General features: G+C 41.0%; 1 protein-coding gene across 1 annotated transcript in view; it reads left to right on the top strand.

Annotated features, from left to right (window-relative positions):
• The first annotated feature begins 262 nt into the window (after nt 1–262).
• Nucleotides 263–24,286, top strand: part of IRS2 (insulin receptor substrate 2) — a 27,674-nt gene continuing 3,650 nt past the window's right edge. Inside the window, exon 1 of the mRNA XM_018557008.1 lies at nt 263–3,373. Within this exon, the coding sequence (XP_018412510.1) occupies nt 349–3,373 (3,025 nt within the window). The 5' untranslated portion in view covers nt 263–348. The remainder of the gene's footprint in view (nt 3,374–24,286) is intronic.

Raw genomic sequence — 24,286 nt, 5'->3', positions numbered from 1 at the left:
CTTGGAAGGTGAGTCCGTGTTTTTCTCCTGCGTTTCATACTGCCAGTGCTCCACATCTGATTGCATTCCTCTTTTCATTGAGAGAACTGTTTATGTAGTATGTAGTATGTACGTCACATGAACTGCAGCATCTGGGTGTCTCAGGATTGCTGCATCCCAGCGCTGTGCTAGTAGTAGAGCAATATTTCCATGTAGACTGCTGATCTTTAATCTGAAAACATGTTCCTGGCTGCATCTCACACCTCCTTCTTCTTCTTTTTTTGACTCTTTGAAGGTCAAGGTACTAGAAATTGTCAATCCGTCATCCTTCCAACTCTGGGGATCCAGGCGCTCGAGGTAAGAAGAGGAATGGCCAGCCCTCCCACTCCAGGGCAGCCGGTTCTCCCCGCTGGCTCCAATCTCAACCACAACAACAACAACAACAGCAGCAGCGTCAAAAAATGCGGCTACCTGAGGAAGCAGAAGCATGGTCACAAGCGTTTCTTCGTGCTGAAGGAGCCCGTGGAGGGGTGCCCCACTGCCAGGCTCGAGTACTACGAGAGCGAGAAGAAGTGGAGGAGCAAGTCGGCGGCGGCCAAAAGGGTCATCTCCCTGGACAGCTGCCTGAACATCAACAAACGGGCAGACGCTAAAAACAAGTACCTGATCGCCCTTTACACCCGCGATGAGTACTTTGCGGTGGCAGCAGAGACTGAGCAAGAGCAGGAGAGCTGGTACCGGGCTCTCACCGAGCTGCTGGGCAGCGGTAGAGGCGAAAAAGACAGAAATGGGTGCACAGGTACAGGAGGAACCTGCTGTTCTGGAACGGCCAGCTGTGGTACTAATTGTAGCGGTCACCTGGCATTGGTTGAGGACCCAAATTACGGACTAATAACGCCAGCCAACGCAGCCTACAGGGAGGTGTGGCAAGTCAACTTGAAGCCAAGGGGCCTGGGCCAGATTAAAAGTTTGATCGGCGTGCATCGGCTGTGCTTGTCCGCACGAAGTATCAGCTTTGTGCGCCTGAATAGTGAAACTCCTTCGGTGACCCTTCAATTAATGAACATCCGCCGCTGCGGTCACTCGGACAATTACTTTTTCGTGGAGGTGGGTCGCTCGGCTTCCACTGGACCTGGAGAGATCTGGATGCAGGTTGACGATAATGTGGTAGCCCAGAGCATCCATGAGACAATTTTAGAGGCCATGAAGGCTATGAAGGAGTTAGCTGAATTCCGGCCTCGCAGCAAAAGCCAGTCTTCAAGTTCCAACCCCATTAGCGTACCGGGGAGACGGCATCATTCGCAGCTGCCGCCAAGTCAGACCGGGTTGGCCAGGAGAACCCGCACTGACTTTCCCCCAACTTCGTCAAGTGTTCCTGTAAATCAGTCTTCTCGTCTCCGCACTGCTAGCGAAGGAGATAATTTAAGCAACAAGATGGTCTTAAGTAGTCCTTTGAGTCCAAGTATTCTTCGTACTCCATTAAGTCGTTCCCATACATTGAGTTTAGGTGGTCGAAATGGGAAACTGTTTCCTGCTCCTGGTCCCCTTCAACACAGCAGGTCTATGTCCATGCCAGTTCCACATTCTCCACCATCTGCTGCCAGTCCAGTTAGCATCTCCTCTGGGAGCAGTGGCCATGGCTCTGCTTGTGACCCCCTAGTTCCTCCACGTCCTTCCAGCTGTAATGCATCTGCATCTGGGTCACCTAGTGACCCAGGTTTTATGTCTTTGGATGAATATAGTTCCAGTCCAGGGGACCTAGCCCGAGCATATTTAAGTTGCCGTAGTGGCACTCCAGATTCAGTTTCTGGTACTCCACCACACACGGGAGACATGAATGGGTACATGTCAATGGATAGACCTTTCTCTGGTGATTGCCAATGCCTTGCCCGACGCATGGAATGTTCAGCAATAGAGAAGTGCCCCAGGAAGAGAACCTACTCTTTAACTACTCCTGGAAGACAAAAAGTTGCAACTCCTCAACTTTCCTCTGCTTCCCTTGATGAATCAACCCTTGTGCGTGCCACATATAAGGGTAGCTCTAGTCTTCTCTCATCATCTCCTAAAACATGCCATCCTTATCCAGAGGACTATGCGGATGTAGAAATTGGACGTCAGGAGGATGATGGGTACATGCCCATGAATCATGGAGCTGTTACTGTTTCCTCTTCCACAGATTATGTTCCTATGAGCCCAGCAAGTGTGTCTGCGCCTCAGCAAATTCTACAGCCACGCACTTGCATCAGTGGCAGTACTCAGGAATATTCACCGGATGGTTATATGCCAATGTGCTGTGGGTCTAAAACAAGGCCAGTATCTGTACATCATACGCTATCTCCTGCAGAGCCACTGTCCTTTACACCTCCTGATTATTTCTTCATGCAGCCTAAAAATTGCAGTTGCCGGAGTCATTCAACAGCACCTCAACATAATAGCCCAGCAGTTGTTGAGCCTTATGTCTTAATGAGGTCCCCAGCTTCCTCTTCTCCACATGGTCGAATTGCTCGACCTTCTCGCCTTGCACTTCGCACTCTGCCAAGCATGAGTGAGCATCCACCAGAACCCCCAAGCCCTCCAGGTGGAGAATATATCCACATATATTTTGGAGAGGCAAGATCTCAAGATTCCTTGCCTTTGCCTCCACAAACTGTCCATTCAGACTCTGCACCACTGTCTGCTGCAGGCAGTCCATCTTCCTCATCTTCTGGGTCTGGGCCTCAACCCTCCCCAATTTCGGACTATATGAACTTGGACTTTGGACCTACTTCACCAAAACCGAAAGCCTCAGCTAGCCTATGCCCAAATTCAGACTATACAGAAATGAGCCCAAGGAAGACCTCACCACAGCCATCTTCTTCCATGGCATCTTCACCTACAGCTGCAAAATTACCTATAGAAAGTACAGTTAATGGGGTACAGTGCCTCACGGTACTCATGGACAAGATGAATGGGGCATTTAGCCTGCACAGTCCTCCACCAGATCCAGATAGGGGGGCTAAGGTCATCCGAGCAGATCCACAAGGGGGACGCCGGCGCCACAGTTCAGAGACTTTTTCATCCACCACCCAAGTGACTCCTGTATCACCTTCCTTTGCACATAGTCCCAAGAGGCACAGCTCAGCCTCTGTGGAGAATGTGTCTCTGAGGCCTGGAGAAACATTGGAAGTTGGTGAATGTGGCAGCCCCATGTGCAGGGAAACCTCAGCGGGATTCCAGAATGGACTTAACTACATTGCCATTGACTTGTCACCTGAAGATCGAAACCTGTTGCTGCTATCACAAGCCTCTTCCAGAGGACACTTGCCTGCGCTGGGACTTGCCAGTTTGAACATTGGGTCCTATCCAAGCATTGACTTCCTGGGTCATGGAATCAAGGGTGCCACCACTGTCAGAGGTGAGAATGGTCTACAACATTTGTTACAAACATGTAGTATAAAATAGTTACCCTCCTATAATGTTAGGGTAGGACCCTTTCTGAGGATGCAATTAGTACAGATCAATCCCCTATAACATGTACAGTAAGAAAACAGTTCTGTACCACAGACACATGCAGAAAAGGGGAAGGGAACATTGTTTTGTTTATTCATTCTTAATTAGCTCAAGTAACTTGTACATGTTTTTAAAATACTTCCTACAATGTATCCAAAATCATAAACCTGTTTCCGGCTGTTTTGTAACTAATCCTATGTGTTTTGTGAATTCATAACTTCATGTGAGCCCATTGATTAATATTTATCATTTTACAACTGCATTTTTTCTAGAGTAAATGTAAAAAGTTTCTTCCGGAAATAATCAAAAGTTATTACCTTTTTGTAATACAGAAAAGTAGCATTTGGAGTCCATTTAACTGGACATTTCTAATGAGTAAGTGTAACAGTTAATGAGGAAAGCCCACAACGGCATGGATTCCATTGATTTATATTACCAGTGGTTGCAGTCACGTCACACTAGCTGGTTGTAGTAAAATCGGGTTCACTTACTTTTTATTCAACACAAACAATAGTAAGCCCACATGTCTCTTTTTACAGGGACATCAAAGCCGCACATTCTTTTAACCTTTAACCAGAAGGGGAGCACAAAGCTTCCTCCCCCCAATCCACTTGTCAGTCACTGACATATGGATAAAGGGCTTGGACACTTCTCTTATCATTTGACATGGTCACTTCGCATACAAAGATTGTATCTGTCTACATATTGCAAAATATTTTTGTAATGGTGCAGAGCTCACGTTGTAAAGTGGAAATCTGTTGAAAATGTTGACATTTCCCATGAATGAATGAGAGCCTTGTTGGCCACCAGCTTTGTAGTACAGTCGTTGGGTTTCCTATAGTCTGATGTTTACCTAATCATAATTTTGGGACTCCTATTAGGAGAAACCAGATCATTTTTCCTGTGCACTTTTATGTGCGTGTTTGTATGTATTTATAAATACTGCCACCTTCTTAGGTGTTGGATTATATTTTTAATCCAAATATTTGCACAGCTCAATGGGAAAAGCCTGACTGTTGTAAACTCAGGGGTGTTTGTTACTAATGGCTTCAAATGCAGTTTATTATTTAAGTGACCAGTATGATATTTGCCAATGGCTAATACCTTCCCGTAGAAAAAGATAAAAATGTGTCTGATGGAGCCATGTTGGGTCAGATGAAGTTTAGCATAGAAGTCTATAGCAATAAATCTACTTAACTACAGTACCCTGATAACTGGTTGCTTGGGGTTTCTGCACTTTTTCCATCACCATGACTGTTTTTCAGCTGCGACAAATGAACCTGTATGTGTCTGAAACCAGTTTCATAAGGCATGTCTACAGGCACTGGAAGAGCTATGTAATCCTCTTTTATAAGGGAAAGGTTAAATAAGCAAAATACTTCCACTTGGATTGCGTATACAGATTGAGCCATAGAGGGGAAAGTGTGACTAGCTCTTTAGTCCAGTATTCTGCAGTTGTAATTTAGAACATTGTTTATTGTTACCATGTTTAAAAAGGTTTATGAATGCGTTCTTTCTCCTGCAGGGAAACGGGTGTTTTTCATTTGCTTGTCATAGAATAGCTTCTACTAGTTACGCTTTGCTTGTTCTGCCATTGAAGACCGGCTTGTCAGAGATTAGCATTGAACGGGGAGGGGTTCATCATTGTTTTGCTTTGTAGGAGATGCTTGTGAATTGTGTACTACTCCTTTTCCAAGGGGACCTGCAAGCATAATGCGCTGTATAGTAAATGAAAGAGACATAACATAGTAAACTTCCCTATGAAATTTATACTGGATGAGTGGGAGAAATTCTTCCGAATATGATGACTCTGGAACTGGAAATTAAGGGATTCTTTTAATTTCAACCATTAAGCAATAGAGTTTTTTTTTAATATTCTAATCCCTATTATATCTATAGTAAGCCAAGACTTGGATTTTGTTACTTTTATAACCGAGGAATGGAGGCTGCCCTTGCTGACCTCCTTCTAAAAATGCAGGTTCCAGGGCTGTCATATTAAACCAATGTATTTAATGCTTTCTTAGTTTTTGGCTTGATACTAGTATGCAGATTAGGAGCCCTCTCTGTATGTATACTTGTTTTCAGGTCAGTGTCTTAGGAAATATTGAAGCAAGATAGAGCCAAGCAGCTGGCATTTAGAGAAGGAGTTCCGCAATGGCAGCCTTTTGTATTTCTCACAGTACAGGTTTCCTTTAAAATAAATATATTTAGGACACTGTTGTAAATACATTTATAGTGGCTGATGTGTAAGATAACCAAACACTTTTTTTCTCTTTATGCCTGTGCAGTAATCAGGTAGAGTGTTTGATAACAAATTAATATTTTGAAAGTGCACCAGTCACATTTAAAATGTGCTAATCTGGCAACACATAGAGGTTCCTGCGCATACCCTTAGAAGTCTTCATGAATGCCACCAGAGCTATAGATCCCGGAATGCTTAGTTTAGTTCTGCGCTGGATTACCCCTCCAGTATTAGACCCTTATCTTTCTTGGATGATTTCACTGCCTAACAGGGAGATGCTGGAGGAGGGGGGCAAGCCAGCTTGGGACACAACAATTAAAGTTACACTAAACTCAGGAGTTACATTTTAAAAATGCATTCAAGTACCTTTTAACTATTAACAGAAATGTATCTTAATTGTGTATCACTCATCTGTAGAGCCTCAAATCATCTCTCAATTGGTGCTGACACTGTCCTTCCTTCTGGAGGCTACTTTTGTTCCCCATGGTTCCTGTGTGTGCTGTTAAGTAGCCACAGCTCCCAAAACACTCCCGTGATAGACTACAATCTCAGGCTTAATATACTAATTTGTACTGAGATTGTAGTACAATTGCTCCATCTTGGGAGCAAGGTTAGAGTGGTGGCTACTTTACAACACACACAGGGATCATGGGGGAACAAAAGTAGCCACCCTCCAGAAGGAAGGACCATGTCAGTGCAAATTCAGAGATGATTTGAGGATATAGGTTATAGTTGGGTACATGACTGCATTTTTAAGATTTAACTTCTGAGTTTAGAGTCCCTTTAAGCGCCAAGGAGCACACTTGCCTTTTATGTAGACTTCTAAGGGCTTACATTTTAGTCCTGTGGGCAGCTTGGCATGCTTTAAATATGACACGTGTTCCTTAGCAATTGGTAAGCTGCAATGGCAGTAAATCATGTTTTTCTACGCAATATTCAAACTTGTTCCTTTTACTTTGCATGAGTTACTCTGTGTATACACTTATTAATAAGGAAAACTGCAGCCTATGTGAGACATACTTTTACATTTATAGCCTATTAAGATTCCATTGAGGCCTTTGTAGTATTTTGTTCTGGGCAGTATGATCTGAAATCCCTTGTCACTCTAGGTGCCGTGAGTGAGACTGATGGGATGTTAAACAGGCATGGCCAACAACATGTCCTTATATAGAACCTTTAAATTGGGACCAAATCCAGGCAGTGCATTCTTTAGACATGGCCACGTCATGTTATGGCTCAGTGTTTTGAAAAGAATCTGTAAGCTTATTGCTAGCTCTGTGTGAATCTGCAGTACTTGCTACATAATAATAGATCGAATGTATATTTAAATAACATGTGGAATGAATTTGTCCTGTATTGCAAATTGGATTGGGAACTTGCTATTATTCAGTGGATTTTTGCTGGGGGGAAAAAAGCTTAATCGGAATAAAGGACCATTTAAATCAAAGGTCCAGGCACTATTTTTTATTATTAATAATAATAATAATATTAATATTATACTACAGGATTTATATAGGGCTAACAGTTTGCGCAGCATTTTACAACATAAGGAAGACATTACAATCGCAATACAATTCAAGACAAGATGGTAAGGAGAGCCCTACCCCTAAGGGGTTACTATTATGATTAGCTTCCCCCTCTTAAATGTATGCTATACTCCTATAATAATATATACTACCCCCAGTCTTTTTTTTTATTGCCTTGAGAAATGCTCGGTCAGCCAAGTTCCTTTAACTGCACTTTGTAGTGCAAAATTATGAGCTCAGATATGGACATAGTCCACTCACGGGTACTTGGCTGACGGCCAAAAGGACCTCCAGTGTGCAGACTTTATTTTAGATGTTTACACAGGTCAGCTAAGTTGCTTTTACTGTAATAACGTGACTAAGGGTTGAAAGCAGTTCAGCATTGGGGGGGTACCTAAAGATTTTCTTATGAAATTTCCCTTCGCATTTAGCTTATAGCTTTCATTATACTCGCCAGCACTGTATCAATGAAGGAGATGGCTGTAGTTGCTAATGATATGGATATTGTATCAGAAACATTTTCCAAACTGGGTAAAAAAGCCTCCTTTTTTACTTAAGTCATTCCATTGGAATCTCTGGATCCTTCAGCCATTTTTGCTTTTCACTGCAGTCCTTTTTGAAGGTTTTATGAAACGACTGTTTTTCCATTAGGTTGGACATAAAATTTAGAGCATCATAAACATTTTATTTGGTAAAGTGACACTAGACTCAGAAGTTAAATCTTAAAAATGCATTCAAGTACCTTAACTATCAAGAAAAATGTATCTTATTTGTGTATCACTCGGCTGTAGATCATCAAATCATCTTGGAATTGGTGCTGACACTGTCCTTCCTTCTGGAGGGTGGCTACTTTTTGTTCCCCATGGTCCCTGTGTGTGTTATAAAGTAGTTACCGCTCCAAGCTCACTCCCATGATAGAACTTCAGAACAAATTATATAGATATTACTTCAGAACAAATTCGCTAACTAAAGATGAGATTGTAGTTCATCACGGGAGTGAGTTTGAAGCAGTGGCTACTTCACAACACACACAGGGATCATGGGGAACAAAAGTAGCCACCCTCCAGAAGGAAGGACAATGTTAGCCTGAATTCAAAGATGATTTGAGGATCTACAGCTAATACACAAATAAGATGCATTTTTGTTAAGGTACTTGAATGCATTTTTAAAATGTAACTCCTGAGTTTAGTGTCTTTTTAAAAGTACCTCTTTTAGTATGCATCTCTGCAATGGATATAAAATGGGGACTAATGTTGAAGATGGAGAAATGGAGAGAATTACCGAATTTGGATGGTCCTGTAAAAGAGGAACAGTTGGGAGCTTTTCTGTTGCAGTAATTAAACTGGTTCCCCCCAATTCATATACAAAATAAAAGGTGACAGCTGTTACCTTCTTGAACCTTGATGGCATCCAAGGGCAGGACCTTCACCAATTGTCACTACTTAATGAAGAAAAGATACTCGCACCTTTTTTATACTAAAAGCAAAGCCTCTTTTTAATACTTTCTTGCCAGGTTTTTTTCAGATACTGCCTTTAATACATCTAATAGCCCAGTGAGTGATGTTTTGCTTATGTTATTACACTACAATATTCCATCAATTGGATTTTAGTGTGGATGCTTTTCTTAATATGTGACATGGAGTTAACATTTGGAATTTTTATTTTGGAGCTTGTATATACTGTAATTGTTGTATTAAGACCACCTCTCTAGCTTTTTTTTTCTTTTCTTCTTTTCTTTCACAAATGCTCTAATCATATTAAACATCCAATATTGGAATGGCTGTAATACAGTTGATACAATTGCTCATTTTTGCTCCTTAGGAGTATATAATTTCTAGGCTTTCTACTAGCTTTGGCTAGAGGCTATGGCGGGTCTCCTTGCTTAAGGTCATAAAAATTATGACATCCAGGACCCCTCATGGAGTAGTAGTGGCAAGTGCTTTGATTCTGCAGGGGTGTTCTAAACTTCTACTGCTGCATTTGTTTGATATGGGGAAGTGCTTCACTTATCTTTTCTGGCTAAAAACTTCTACTGAAACTCCACCCATAGTGGAGTTAGCACACCACCTTGCCCCATCCCACAATGCAGTGCCCAAGGTCTGAGGAACCTATCAGCAGGTCAAGTTATCACGACTGGAGGGGACGGAGGAGTACTTATGTTATGGACTTGGTAAAAGTTGCTGTTTTTTTATATCTGCTTCAGGAGGACATGGGTTGTGCAGGGAGTTTCAGCAAGAAAAACTATATGCAGACAGCTTATACAGTCATCTACCTGCTGATTATGTTCCTTTTGTATGTTTAGTTTACACTTCGGTTCGCTTAAGATACTTGGGTGGTATTGTTCGTCTACTCTGTTCCATTAGGTATTCAGGAGCACTTGCTGCAAACTCTAATCTGCATTCCAAGAAAAAAAGAACATGTGACTTTCAGATATAGTCACTCTTACACAAGTTAAGTGCATCAGTTATTTAACAGTAATGATAACTAACCCATTCTGGTTTAGCTTGTACTCTCCTGTCACAGCAGGATGATTCTGGTGTCTGCTTTCCAGCTAGTAACAGACACAAATATTCCCTTTGAACTAGACCATTGTTTCTACTATTTCACCTGGTACATCATGTTCCACTCCTATTTTTCCATTGACTATCTCATTGTATTAAAACACGGTGACTGAATCAGCACATACAAGCCCTCTTATATCATAGCTAACATCCTACAACTAAAAAATACTGGGTTTAATAAGTATGCACTTCACCTTTTCAAGGACAGTCACATGACCTACCCAAGCAATAACAGCAAGGAAGCTATTGCTTCTTAATTGTGATTAGCATTGGGATTCCTCCCTGTTACTGCAAGTCAATAAGTATTTGTGGGGCATTTCCACTCTTAATTTAATTTTAATTTCTATTGCACTTTACTACCTGGGGACTCAAAGCGATTAGGACTTGTGTGCCAAAATGGCTGCTTCATTTGAGTGCTTGGGATGTCATCTTGTGCACACACGATTGAGCGCTTAGGATGTGAGGCAGCCACCTTGGCCACAGTCAGTTGAGCTAGAGTGCCCAGAAGAAACCCATACAAGGAAAACATGCAAACCATGTCCTAAGGCCTGGTTCACACCTGAACGTTTTGTAGCGCGTTCAATGCTCGACGAACGCTCTACAAAACGCTCAAACATCTAAATCCCATTGTAGTCAATGGGTCTGGTTCACACCTTGCCGTATTTCCGCCCGTCCGAACGCGATACAAAACGGCCTACGCCCAAAGAAGTACATGTACTTCTTTGGGGCGTTTTGGTCTCGCGTTTCCATTGGGATACAGCCAAGTAGCCCTCGGAAACGGGCGTTTGTCGCACGTTTTTGTTACCGCGAATCGCGGTGAAACGCGCGACAAACGTGCATATTCAATACGTCTAGGTGTGAACCCAGCCTAACTGGTACTCGAACCGAGAACCCAATTGCTGCAAGGCAGAAGTGCAAACTGCTAACCAGTAAGCCACATTCAAATTGTCATTTGAATTGGAATAATATACATTTATCATCAGTATTTTATTAAGTTGAATATATTTTCCTTCGACTTATTCTAAATTCAACACACCAAACTAACAGTGTTCTAGGTTTATATCTGCTTTATTTTTTATCATTATTACTACTACATAATATTATTATATTTTATTGTCTATGAAATGACCTAGTGCCTACACTCGAGTGGCTTTACTGTAGACATACACATGAACACACTGTAGAGACATGGAGTCTGGGGAACAAGAATATCCCATGTGCTTGGAATCCCACTATGTAATAATACAGAAGGTCCGTTCCCCGTTCCTCATTGCTGAGTTTTATGCTGACCTTTTTTTCCCCCACTCATTATGGTTATATCTCCTTCCCACCTCATACCGATCTACATCTTTTAGTTGGGTGCTGGAACAACTGGTGGATTGCACCACAGCACACTGATCGAAAATATGTTGTCTGCAAACCTTTTTAGCCTCAGAATCTCATCTTTTTTTGATAGTTTCGCAGAATAACAAAAGATTACGTTTCAGAACCACGCAGGGTCTCTTCAATAGGCAAAGCCCCATTGGGCTGAATGAGAAAAAAATGCTTGATTCAGCATGGAATCCCTCCCTCTGCTGAGCAATTGTATTATGAGGTGTGTCGTTGTCAAAATACCCAAACAGGGACTGCAGTTGATTGGCTGCAGTGGTTGATGGCAATTTTTTTGGACCGGCTGCCTCGACAAACATACACTAATGAAATGCAAGCAGTGTAAGGCCAGCTTTACCCTGAGTTATAATTTCCAGGCTTCAACTGCAGTCAGATCATCTGATATTGTGGCACAACTATATAATATGCTGATGTAGGCAACCTTTGGTACCGCTTTGCTGAGTACTGAGCCATTTGCCTCAAAGCATTCTTTCTCCATAGAGATGGTGGGCATGAGCAATGCACACTAAGGCCCTGTTTCAACGGTGGTGTGTGGTAATGAAAAAAACCCTGCAATCATGAAAAAATATAAGGCTGTGGATATATTACCCTTGTAGAATTACATTTTAGCATCCCTGAGTGATAAGACATCAATACTAACCACTGAGAAACTATACTATGATGATTATAAAGGAATAAAAGCAGAACAATCCTTCTAGTAGAGCTGAAGCCTATATTTAATGAATTAGCCTGCACATGGTGTTTCCATGGTTTTGTTGTCTCTTCTGAATACCTGTGACCTTCTAGTTCATGGGCATGTAGTGTTTCTCAAAGGGTTAATTTTGTGTGTGTGTGAGACTGGCTACCTTTTGAATTTAAAATAGAATGCAGCGGAATATTCTGAATGGAGTGTTTGTTCTGAAGTGAACCTAGAACAGTTGCTGCTTAAGGCACAGGAAGTACTTGCTGATGATTGCCTCTGATTACTTTCAAGATGGCAAGATTACATTCATTTGTTCCCTATATATAAACAACATATTGAACATCCGAAGATATTTGATATGTCTACATTTACTGACAAAGTATAGACTTATCGTCGCTGGTGTGTGATCAGAGGGAATTTGAAATAATATTTAAGCATCACTTAGGACTAGTTTATGTACTAATTTTAAGTTTAGTTGCAACATATAGCACTGAATGAAATGCTTCACAGTAGACCAATTGTGCATAGGTCCCCTCTCCTATACACCTTAATGTGCACAACAACACGTGTTGCCTTGTAGTTTAAACTTAGTAACAAATGGAAAATGGGGACGTTACCAGGGAAAATTTGATGTTTTCCATATCCTAAAACCTGGGAATACCTCTGGAAATATATAATCCGATTTTCCTGGTGCTGTAGTCGGATGATTGCAGTAAAAGTGTGATATGTTTTTTTGTGATATGTTTGTAGTTACATAAAAAAGATAAAATCTGGGTGTTATAGGATCCTCTACTGCAGGGGTGACCAAACTTCGGCCCTCCAGCTTTAGTGAAACTGCAAATTCCATAAGACATTGCAAGACTTTGAGGGCTCACTGCTGTCACATGGTACATTCTACACGGTTCACCACACAGCACAATGCACTGTACCACAATACCGTGTGTTGCAGTGCATTGCACTACTTTTTTCCACGGCAGCACAAGGTAATGCAATACCGTGCATGGCAGCGGGGAGGTGTGTTGGGGTGCCATTCAAATTAAATGCAATGCACTGTCTGCACTGTAACGCATGTTAGGTGTGTTGCATGAAAGCCTGTATTAATCACATGGTGCTGTGCAATTAACGCTGCACAGTGTTGTGAACGGGTCCTCAAAGCCACGGGCATGATGTCCAGAGGAAGATGCATGATGGCATTTGTAGTTTTACCACAGCTGGAGGGCTGAAGTTGAATTACCCCTGCGCTACTGTGTGTTTGTACTACCTTATTTAATAGCCAGCATGAATTGGGAGAAATGGCCTTTTAAATGAAACCTTTCAAACCCTGGGGAATTAGACATGTAAGGATAGTGAAGGAATGGAGAACAATTATTTTGAATTATCCTGCATTCACACATGAGGTGACTTATAAGCACCCCGCAAAAATTCAGGCATTTTTGTTTTGGCCAATGAAAGCTAATTACTAGGAAGAGGAGATCCTTTACTTTTCAAATGATAGGTTTTCAGCTACAAGCAACACGGCACTCAGATGTAAAGGGCACCATTGAAAATAATGGAATTTGCCTTGTTGAGCATTTGTAGTTCGCAGGGAAACATGAAACAAAATGCTTAGATGTGGGGGCCTTGTATAATCTGCACTGCTGGAATTTGCTACATATGCCCACGTGTAGCTAAAGCAGGCCTTCTCATTGCAGACAAATGACAGCTAAAGCAACAATAGTGCTACATTAAAAATCTGCATGATGCTTGGAGCTGTAAAATAATTGGCTTTCCTGAAGAAAATGTTTCTTTAGGCTCCCTTTGACAGCAGGTCAAGTGACCAGCATTGGAGCTCTGAAACCAAGTCTTGAGGAGGGGGACTTCAACATTGGCAACCTTCTGCCACGGAATTCAGAACATGTTCTTCAGAAGAGGTGTTTCATATCTGGATACATCCTTCACTTATTTAATGAAACACTATTGTTAATATAGCTTTCATGTGTCTGTAGAGAATAGGGTTTAAGTCTGTAGAATGTGTAAAATATTTCAGTTTACAGAAAACTTGAAATTGTTTTTGTATTGCGGTAAGATACCGAATCATAGCTGATATATGCTAACATTCTGAAAAATGCAATATATGTTTTATACCCTATGCAGTTTCTAAAAATGCAGAGCTGCATAGTGGTGAGAATGTTGTTGAACTCTTTTCTCAACCATGAGAACTAGAAATTGGAATTTATGATTCATAACTTTCCTTTTAGCATTTGACAAACAGATGCTGTAAACTGCCTTGAAAGGAATGCAGGCATGTCACAACATGAACGGTGTTTTGAAGGCAGGTGGTATGTAAAAAGTAGTCTTCAAAAAGCAGCCAAAACATAGCATTAAAACCCAGCTATATTGGAACCGTATCCATTTAAAATGAACATATATTTGTGTTCTTGGAATAATAAACTCCTGTCTATGTTCTCAGGCCTTACAAATACGGTATGTTCGTCATTTTCTATCTGTATGTCACTATTTGTTTTAAGTGTGACATTTGTATGATACAGGCAAAGGACACAACCTACCTGGGTGTCCCTGAACTGGCAGCTGCAGTATTTCTGATACATATATTGCAGCTTCGTGTGTTTGCATTTAGGATAATTACCAATACAGTATAGCAGTCTTTCTCAATTAGGGTCCCGTGGAACCCTGGGGTTCCTCCAGAGGTTTCTAGGGGTTCCTCCAGCAATTTCTGCATCTCAGGCAACCACTGACACCAATTATGTTTTTTACCTATCTGTAAGGGGAGCATTCTTTGCACTTACCACCGGTGTAGTGGGGTTTTTATCCTGCTGGCCACCAATATAAAGCGGTCCTTCTCCGAAAGACAACCAGTGTAAGGTGGTCCTTCTTTGGCTACCAATATAAGAGGGAATTTCTCCACTGTCCAACAGTGTAGGAAGAAATATTGCCTACAAAAGGCACCATATATTGGGACATTTCTTTATTGACACCCAATGTGGGGGATCATTACAATTTATTCACTGTAAGCAGTTGTTGATGTGATGGTAGTAGTCCTAGGTAGTAAAAAAGTTTGTCACATTTCCTTTTTTTTATTTATTTTTTTCTCAATTTATTGATCATGTTAATATAATGCGAGGTATACCTATAATAATTATTAGCAACATGAAATCAATTGTAAGGGTTCCTCCATGTTAAACAAAATGTTGAGAAAGGCTGCAGTATAGTACCCTACACTGACACATGTGTAAGTGATATACAGAACATAACATAGGTGAGGGAGAGAAAAGGTCATGGATAAGCTACTTTTTAAGTGGGGGGGGGAAATGAACCTTTTATGTAAATTTGTACTGACAGAATGAACATAAACCAATTGGTTGAAGGTAGAAGAGACCGTTTAACGCTTTTATGCCTGAAAGCCAGTGTGGCACAAAGCCAGCTCTGTACTTGCTTTTTAACGTTTGACATTTTAGGCCATATAGGACACAATTTAATGCCCAGAATGTGCACATTTGACTAACGCCTCTTGATAATGAAGCCCTTGATGATTATAAATAGCTCTAATAAAGACGAGGAAGGATGCTGCCCTGAAAAGACCCCAGGCTTTGCCTGTGAGTTCAGGATTAGAGTGTGTGTTGAGGCTCAGCATGTGCACCGTGCCAAAAATGTATTCAAGGTCATTGGAAGTCTGAATGAAGGGAGCTAATCTGTTTTATTGGGAGAGGAAAGGTACTTGCATGCGATGCATGTAATTTATGCATGAGCAGATGTGAGCACTGCAATTTGGGGGTCCTTATTTTTATCAAATGAAAAGAATCAGGCCTCATGTAACTTTACAGTGTTTACAGAGTTGTGGATGCAAAGCTTTACATAGTATGTACCTCCTACCTATAATATGTGATAAATAAAAACATTAATCATTGGAATAATGCCTACACTGACTTGATTCCAGGAACCCTCTTCTTCTTCTTCTTCTTTTTTTTTTTTTTTTTTTTTTTTTTTAACATGCATATGCATGCATGAGGAAACTATTAATTAAGGGCAAGATACCGAACACAAGTAGAGGTTGACTAATATGTCCAAACGCCTCTCTAACAAAGATCAAGTTTTTAGTATCTGTTTTTATCAATGTAATATTAATATATGATGCAGCACCTATATAAAATCCATATGTTAAAATAATGTTTATAGTGGAGGATGGAATGGAGGTCCACTCAATGCATAGGCATCGACCTGTATTGCAGTAACTCCAATGACTGGTGCACTAATAATAACAATAATAGGAAGATATATGTATATATGTGTGTAATATAAATATATATCATATAAACATTTGTTGAGAGATTGTTATATTGCTATGTTACAATATAGCATTTTTTACAATTTGTGTTTTATAGTTAAAGCCACTTCTGGTTATTACAAACCATAAAGCACTGTAGCTTGTGGTATGTCTCCTATCGTAAACTATAATCCCTTATTTAGTCACTATCAGTGATTATCGTACTGCTATGTTGTGTTGGCACGACAGGACAAAGGGCAACATTTTATTTTATTTTAATTCGTTGTACACATTTGTAGACGGGCTGCATTTTGCTGTACAGAGATCTGCAATAAACCAGTCTGTTATCGGTCTCACTAGAGCTGAACTGACATAATTAAGTTCATTTTCTAATCACTTATTGAATTATGTATCACCATCATGCTAAAAAAAAATTTCTGTAATTTCTTTCCTTCCTGTCTGGATGATGAATAGGACAAACTATGCACAGGATGAATGGTGAAAGTCAATTTTCCCCTGAGATAGCGACTCTTGATATGCCTTGATTACGTATTGGGTTAGGTATTTTGTGGTTATTGCTTGTAGCAATCACAAAAGGTCTGTATGGAAATGAGGGAAAGAAGAGATTCCTGCCAATCAGCGGAGATTCAGCATAGTCGTCGTTGTTGTTGTTTACATTTTGTCTGTACGTCCCATCTTCCAGGAGAAGACTTCCTTCCTCAGCAGATGGCAGCCTCAAGGCCATGCACCTGCCATGACAAGCAAGACACACTAGTAATCTACCCCAGCACTGCTGCTGACAATAGGCTAATGATTGCATGCCATCTGCCTCCCAGACGTAGTATAAAACAGAAGAACGGATTTCTTCAACAAGGGAATGGCAGATTTTTATTTTTTTTTATTTTCCTACAGACAATGATGACAAAGCAAGTGAGATTAGAGGACAGAGGGGTCAGTGCACAACTTGTTTTGAAGGAGCTTAGTCCAAGCTAAGAAGAGCCGTCACTTTCATTCAGCTCCTTGCAACCCCTGGGAATTTCCTAGGAGCATGTTCAATGTAACCTGCTACAACACTGCATTGAACATTTTTACTCCCTTTTTTTTTTTTTTTTTTATTTATACATTTTCATGTGTTGCCTTGAAAGCCTGTATCTGGACTATAGTCATGCGTTCTGTGATCTTCTCTAATCAGCTTGTGGCATGCTGAAAGACCTACATAACCCCCTGTGCTTCCTCCACTTGTTTTCTTTTTTACAAAAGCTGGTCAAAGTGCAGTTCAGGACTATCTATAGTAATGTGCTTGAAAAATGGAATGTATGATCTTGTTGAGCAGGTTCAAAAGGTTTAGAAAAACAAGTAGGAATTCACTAAACACTCTAGGTATCATTGAGCACAGTCTTGCGATGGTTGTAAAGTACTTAAAAAAAGTACGATCTGCCCATCTTGGACAGGCGGCTTGAGGGGCGGGCTTGCGATGACTGCAATGAGGGGCGGGCTTGCAAGGACGGCAAACGGGCAGTGTGCGCGTGCGCACACCGGCCTGTTCGTCAGTTGTCGAACCAGCAGGCCACTCACTCGCCGAGAATCGTACGATTCCCGGCGGGTTTTCCAGCATGCTTGTTCGATGGAAGACGTGCGACCGTACAGTAGAAACGGTCGCACGCCTTCCATACACTGTACGATTCTTGTACGATCACGGGATTTCCAGCGATTCTCGTACGAGAATCGTACAGTGTATGGGCACCTTAAGTCTACTCTGACCGATTTTTAAAATGTCTGGCTAATTACGTCTATCTCGGCAGTTATTTCACTGGGCTGCTATTTGTACTTGGCAAATACAGTCATAACAATATGGATGAGCAAATACCTTTTTTTTTTTGTTTACCTTTACCAAAAAATGACCTTTTGTGTAAAGATTATGGACTGAAAATATGAAAACTCCTTTCCCTTTTTAATTGTACTCTGTCACATGGTATTTAAAAGAAAATAAACCATTTGTTTTGGGTTGTTACATTTTTGTAATGTCTTAGTTAAGCTATATATACAGTCTGCCGGTTGTAAATGTAATCCTGCAGTAAGCAGGCATGTCCTAATTTGGGGCAGGCATGTTTAATGTTGGCTTCCCAGGTAGGTCTAGCACTATGAATTTCAGTAGTTCCGTAGATGGGTTTCAACAATTTGTGCATTGACTGATGTGTGGAGTGGTCTCTGGCCCTCCTAACTAAAGACTTTCTTGGTATGGCTGCCCTGGGTGACTTCTTTAAATACCCTTTTGTCTAAGAACCCAATACGTATAATCAGCCATTTCCTAAGAAGAGCTCCTTCAAGGAGTCTTATCTTGAGACACATGGTGGCTGCCATTGATGACCTCCTTCCGGAAAGTCTGATTGACTGGCTGTTAAGCTGGCCATACACCTTTTTAATATTTCTTTCATTTAGCCCTTTGTGGTAAATGAGCGAAATTACTAGTTTCCCCTTTCCTGGTAGAGTGTAATTAGAGCAATCTTCCCTGCCAGCTATTGTATTCTGAGCCACATCAGAATACCCAAACGTTGACTGCAACTGATTTGGCTGCAGTTACTGTTTAGCTAACAATTCCCACCCAGCAACTTTCAACAATAATCGACTGAAAGATCGACTTGTGTCGAGCTGGGGCGTGCCAGCAGGGCCACCCACGGATTGAACTTTGGCCAATTCGGCAGCAACCGCCAAAATTCAATCCATGCATGGCCAGCTGAATCACAGAACTGGAAGAAGTATGTAAATAAGGAAACTCAAAAAGGTCAATAATTCTTATCCTCATGCTAGTTTCTTGATCAGTATTGAAGCAGGAGGATCAGCATATCAGGCAGGCAATTCACAGAAGGGTGGTTCAGCAAAGCTTTTCTCTCAGGACACCTCTCCTTTTCATCTTGACTAAGGATTGCCCGGTCATATTAAGACTTCATGGGATCTCATTGTGATACAATTGGCTGTAGTTAACAATGTTGAGTCATCTGGGCAGAGTAAATATCTAAGGAATGCCTGCACTAGGTCAGAGTTGAAGTTGGCAGCAAAGCCTCATCCATATAGACTGTGGAAACCACAACTGGGATGAAGTGAGTGGAGGATGATTTGCCGTCTGATGCTGGGAATGTTCCTAAGGGTTATAAAATGGCTCTTGGATAAACGGCAGAGGTAAGATTAGCACAATAGTTGACCATGTAAACTTGACTTTGCAACATATGTATGTGTTTGTATGTGCATGTGTATGGATAACATAATGGAACAAGTTAGAGGTGGAGTAAGGGTGTATTGGTTTAATAGCGGGGAGTGAGCCTTTGGATTTGGGACTGCCTTAGAATTTTTTACCTCTATAGCAGGGGTAGGCAAACTCTGCTTTCCAGCTATGGTGGCACTACAAATCCCAATAGGCATTGCAAGACACAGACAGCCACAGGCATAACTCCCACAGGCAGATGCATGCTGGTATTTGTAGTTTCATCACAGCTGGAGGGCCGGAGTTTGCCTATTGGTAGATCGTTTATGTAAAGGAGCCTGCCATGTTTGTGTAATAAACATGCTTACATATTTGACTCAATCAGTGTAAAAGATTTAGAAGTAAAACTTTTTCAACCTAGAAGCCAAGAAGTTGTTTGTTTTCTATAAAATAGTGTCATTTGTGGCAAACACCCCCCTGCTTATTTAATGTCTTTTAATTTGCCCCTTTTTAGTAGAGTTTCGACAGTGCCATTTTTACTTTAACCTCATGGTTTGAATGTTTTGGTCATGGAATACTCTTTGAAATAGGCCAAGATGTTCTCACTAAATGAAAAAAAAAAAAATGTCCAAACATCACCTAGAGAGTTTATACAGTATTAAGGAGGATTATATGACGCATGGATTAGGCATTGTTGAGCAGCTTGGTTTAATGGAAAGGGTCAGAGATGGTGGCATTAGTCTAATACCAAACTAGCTGATACCAGTATCAACAGGGAAAGTTAACTGCAACTTGAAAGACATATCTAAATAACTCCTAATTTCTGTAAGCCTTCATGATATGGCCGATCATTCTCTTTGTATTTGGTTTAACTCTGCAATCCATTCCTGTACACAGTACACATTTGTATCTTCAAAAGAGACAATTTGATAATTAGATATTGTGCAATAAAATGTTTCCTGGGATAGATACATAGTAATATATACAGTGTAGTGGACATGTGTCTGTAGTGTTCTGCTGTGAGGAATATTTCCACATTCTTTATTTACAGGTAGGAATAGTGATAAGAAAAATCCATGATGACAAGTTAGCATTGATCTTTCCATATAATGGTGGCAGGCATATGTACAATTCTGCATGCAGGTTTACTTACAAGTAAACTGAATAGTAAAAACTCTGAATGTTTTGGATAGAGTAGGAAAGGGTTTAAATCGTAGTTAGGTTTTTATTGATGTCCGCAGCCCTTTCAAGGGGATTTGTCCTTTTTTATTTTCTGTCTATCGCAGAGATAGAAGGTGAGGGAAACCGCAATATCAACAGAGACCATGGACAAGGAGGAATGGGAGATCTCTCAATAGAGAAACTCATCCCAGTGACAACTGTCAAAGGTGGCATTTAATGTCCCATTAGGGAGATTTCTGTTAATCTACTAAATAAGATGAGGCTGGGCTTGGCAAACCCAGTTCACCCAAGCCTGCTCAAAACTCTGACCACCACCTCCTTCTCCCGACCCAATCAGTGGTGGCAGTTGCAGCGGGGGCATTCCCTGCCTTTTTCTGATGTATAGCTGTGGGGTGGGGAATGCACCTCCCTGCAACTGATTTTGGTGGGAGGAGGGGGTGGCGGTCAGAGTTTTGAGCAGGCTTGGAAGAACTCCGGTGAACTGGGTTCGCACCTAGCCCAGCCTTATCATTATTCTTAAAGTATAATCAGGACAGTGAGTTTCACTTAACAGTTGCACAGATATCAAACCTGACTGACAGACATTTAAACCCTTCCTCATGTTATTCCCTCTAAGACCCAATTTATTTTAACTTGCGAATGGGGAATGACAGGGTTTTTCACAAAGGTTATTAACATTCCAGTGCAGCTATGTTGTCCTAGATTGTTCACTTCTTCTGCCTTCTCCAAACTCTTCACCCTTTTGTGAAAAACCCTGTGAGTTTAATCAATTATTTTCTGAGATTTCTGCGATCAGCTGCAGGCAGTGTTGTACAATGCAATGACAGCTGTCTCTGCTCGCAGCTATTTGCAGGCCGTAACGGCACATGCTGTGATTACCTGCGGGCGCAAACAGCAATTTTGCATTTAGCATGTCATCCAATGACTGTTGAGCTGCAATATATTACATTTTTTGGTGGGTTTAGATATCACTTTAATGGCACCCCACAATACGTTTTTACCTCCCTTCTCTTTGCTCTCCCTTTGATCGTTGGGAGTGAAGAGAGTTTGCCTTGTAAATCCTGCCCCCATGTGACCATGCTCAGTGCCTGATCAACCAGGTACCAGCACTGTCACGTAGGAGGAAGGAGTGCAATTTGCTCTACATACCTGGAAGTGCCAGGCAATTTTCTTTTACTCCCTTTGCTCCCATTAAAGGCCAATTCTGGCTCATTTGAACCCCAGTCTCCCTGTATGGGCAATGCACAGGTTCACGTTTAATGTGTCACTGAACTAGTGACTGTGAAAGGGCAAGGCTTTCTATTTAGATGAGGCATGCACCACTGAGGTTACTACAGGATAACTTTCACATCCCGTTCTGCACATGTTTACAGAGTAAACTTAAGAACTGCCATTTGAACTTCTCTTAGGGCATGTTCTGTTTGTGATAAGAGCAAACACAGTGCTGATCTGCGCAACGATACAAGTCCCTTTTTCTGTTTATTAAAGAAGTTGCCCGCACTTGGACACCTTTTTCTCTTTCAACAGTGTTCCCACCCAAACTAGTATCTTGCTGGGTGTCCCCGCTACTTTTTTTTTTTTTTTTTTTACCTGGGATTCCCACTGTAACCTTATCTTAGGCGTATGTTGTAGTTAGAGGACAAAACAAGACCTTTTTGAACTGAGGGTGTTCTACACGATTCTGGATTATGAATGAGAGCTATGTAACTTTGTGGGATATTTTGTAAAATCTCCTTTCTTCTAGATAAATTTTAGAATGCAAATAGACCTTTATGTTATAAGCTGGGGGGGGGGGAGTTGTGTGTTCACGAGAACTAGGGATAGATTAGACCGACTGTGCTAAAAACCCCAGATGCAGCAAAAAATGCAGTACATCTTTTGCATGGTAATGTTTCTTTAAAATGTATAGTGGGATTTTTTTAAAGGGACAGTTTAGCTATAAAAGCCCCTCCTGGAGGTTTTCTTTGAAGACGGGATGTTTTGAAAAGATATAAAGAGTTGTTGAAATCCCCCAAGTAGTATCAGCTTGCACATTTACTACTTTCCCTGTAATGGGACAGCAGGCAAGTTTGAAGTCACCCATTCATGTTTTGGGTCTGTTCCTCCTCCCTCCTCTATATAGTGCTGATTGTAAAAAAAAAAAAAAAGACAATGCAGAGCATTGAAGCTTCCATTGCATTGTTGATTTCAACCTAAAAAGTAGGTGCAGCCATACCCAAGGCCAAATACTATTTTTTATTTTGTTCCAAAAAATTGGAATGCCTTTGTGTGATGTAGCAGTCATACATGCACAAAATGGTAAAACCTTATGCCCAAGGGGCTCCTATTGGCTACATCTCAAGAAAGCATATGAATATACTTCTAGCAGAATGAATCGACTGCTGAATAAATAAGAATCCCTCTTGTACTTACTAGGGGGTTGATGCTGGAAGTGTAGAGCATAGGTATATAAAGTATATCTGGAGCATAGTGGGCAGAAGCTATCGCATAGCTTCAATGCCAAAGCTCTAAAACACCACTTTTCTCACAACAAACGTCCCCCAAATACCTTTTAAAAATGGACATGTTTTCTGCAGATACTTTTACTTTAGGCAACGTGACTCCGTATAGGAGCCGCTGGCACTCAAACTGACCACGGCAGCACAAATCTGCTTCTGTGCTTGCTGTGATCAGAATGCTAAGAGAACACCAGTTGGCCTGCAGGTATTTTTTGATCACTATTAAAATAAGATAAAAAGGAACCCTTCAATAAAGTTACTATGGGCAAAGAAATGCATTTATACGTCATTATTAACAGTTACAAACACTTTAATTAGAGCAGAATTTCCCTTTTTAAAATTAATCATTTTGGTGTATAAGACAATACAACAAAAAAACACTTAACAAGGAAATATTTCTTTTAAAAGACTTATCGGGGCAGTATTTCTGTATAGGAAATTGCTTTCTAACACAATCCGCTCCCTTGAAGTTTGCATCGGTAACTAAAATATTTTAAAGCTGTACATAGTAACAGCTTCATATACAACCCAGGTGCAAATGATTTAAGAGGAATTGAAAGTGATTAGCATTTTCCTGCGGAGATATAAAAATAGATGTTGCTGTTCTAGTGTGTCTTCTGTAGCAGCCTCGAGGCTGTCAAAGCTAGACTGCCAAACTGAGATTGTGTTTGCATAGTAATGTAACCAGAGGCTAATTGGTAAACGCACAGTGAAGGGCTGATCTACTGTCACAGCCAAGCATTGCCCTCATATTCTGCTCCATGTGGTTTTTACACTTGCAGAGTAATTTTTTTGGTCTGCAAATGCATTCCAAATATTTATCCCAATACATGCTTCTACTCAGTGAATATTTCCTTAACTGCTTACTGCATTCAGGTAAAGGATAAGTGCATTTGAAAACAAAGCACACTTATCCTTTTTGTCTCCCCCTCCATAGACACCGCGATGCAACTCGCATGACCTCTGGGGGTTGTTCACATCCCAGATCATCTCTCTCTTTGCTACTATAGGGCTCGTCTACCTCCACTTTGCAGATGGCAAACAAGCCAAATAGACTTCTATGTGAGCAGGTGTGGGCAGAAGAGGGAGGAATACATAATAGTAAATAAGGAATATATATAATATCTATAGTCCCAGGGGAAGATACTGCACTCTATTTGTAAGGTAAATGCCTGGGTGCTCACAAAAATATCCATACAGATCCAGAATGGGTATAGAGGTAACTCAAAGCATCAGCATGCTATTGTCAGCTGTATGTATGTAGGAGAGATATATATA

Source organism: Nanorana parkeri, unplaced genomic scaffold (genome assembly GCF_000935625.1).
Source record: "Nanorana parkeri isolate BGI_ZX_2015 unplaced genomic scaffold, ASM93562v1 scaffold262, whole genome shotgun sequence".
NCBI classification, from domain to species: Eukaryota; Metazoa; Chordata; class Amphibia; order Anura; family Dicroglossidae; genus Nanorana; species Nanorana parkeri.
This window is presented reverse-complemented; position numbering and strand designations above follow the sequence as displayed.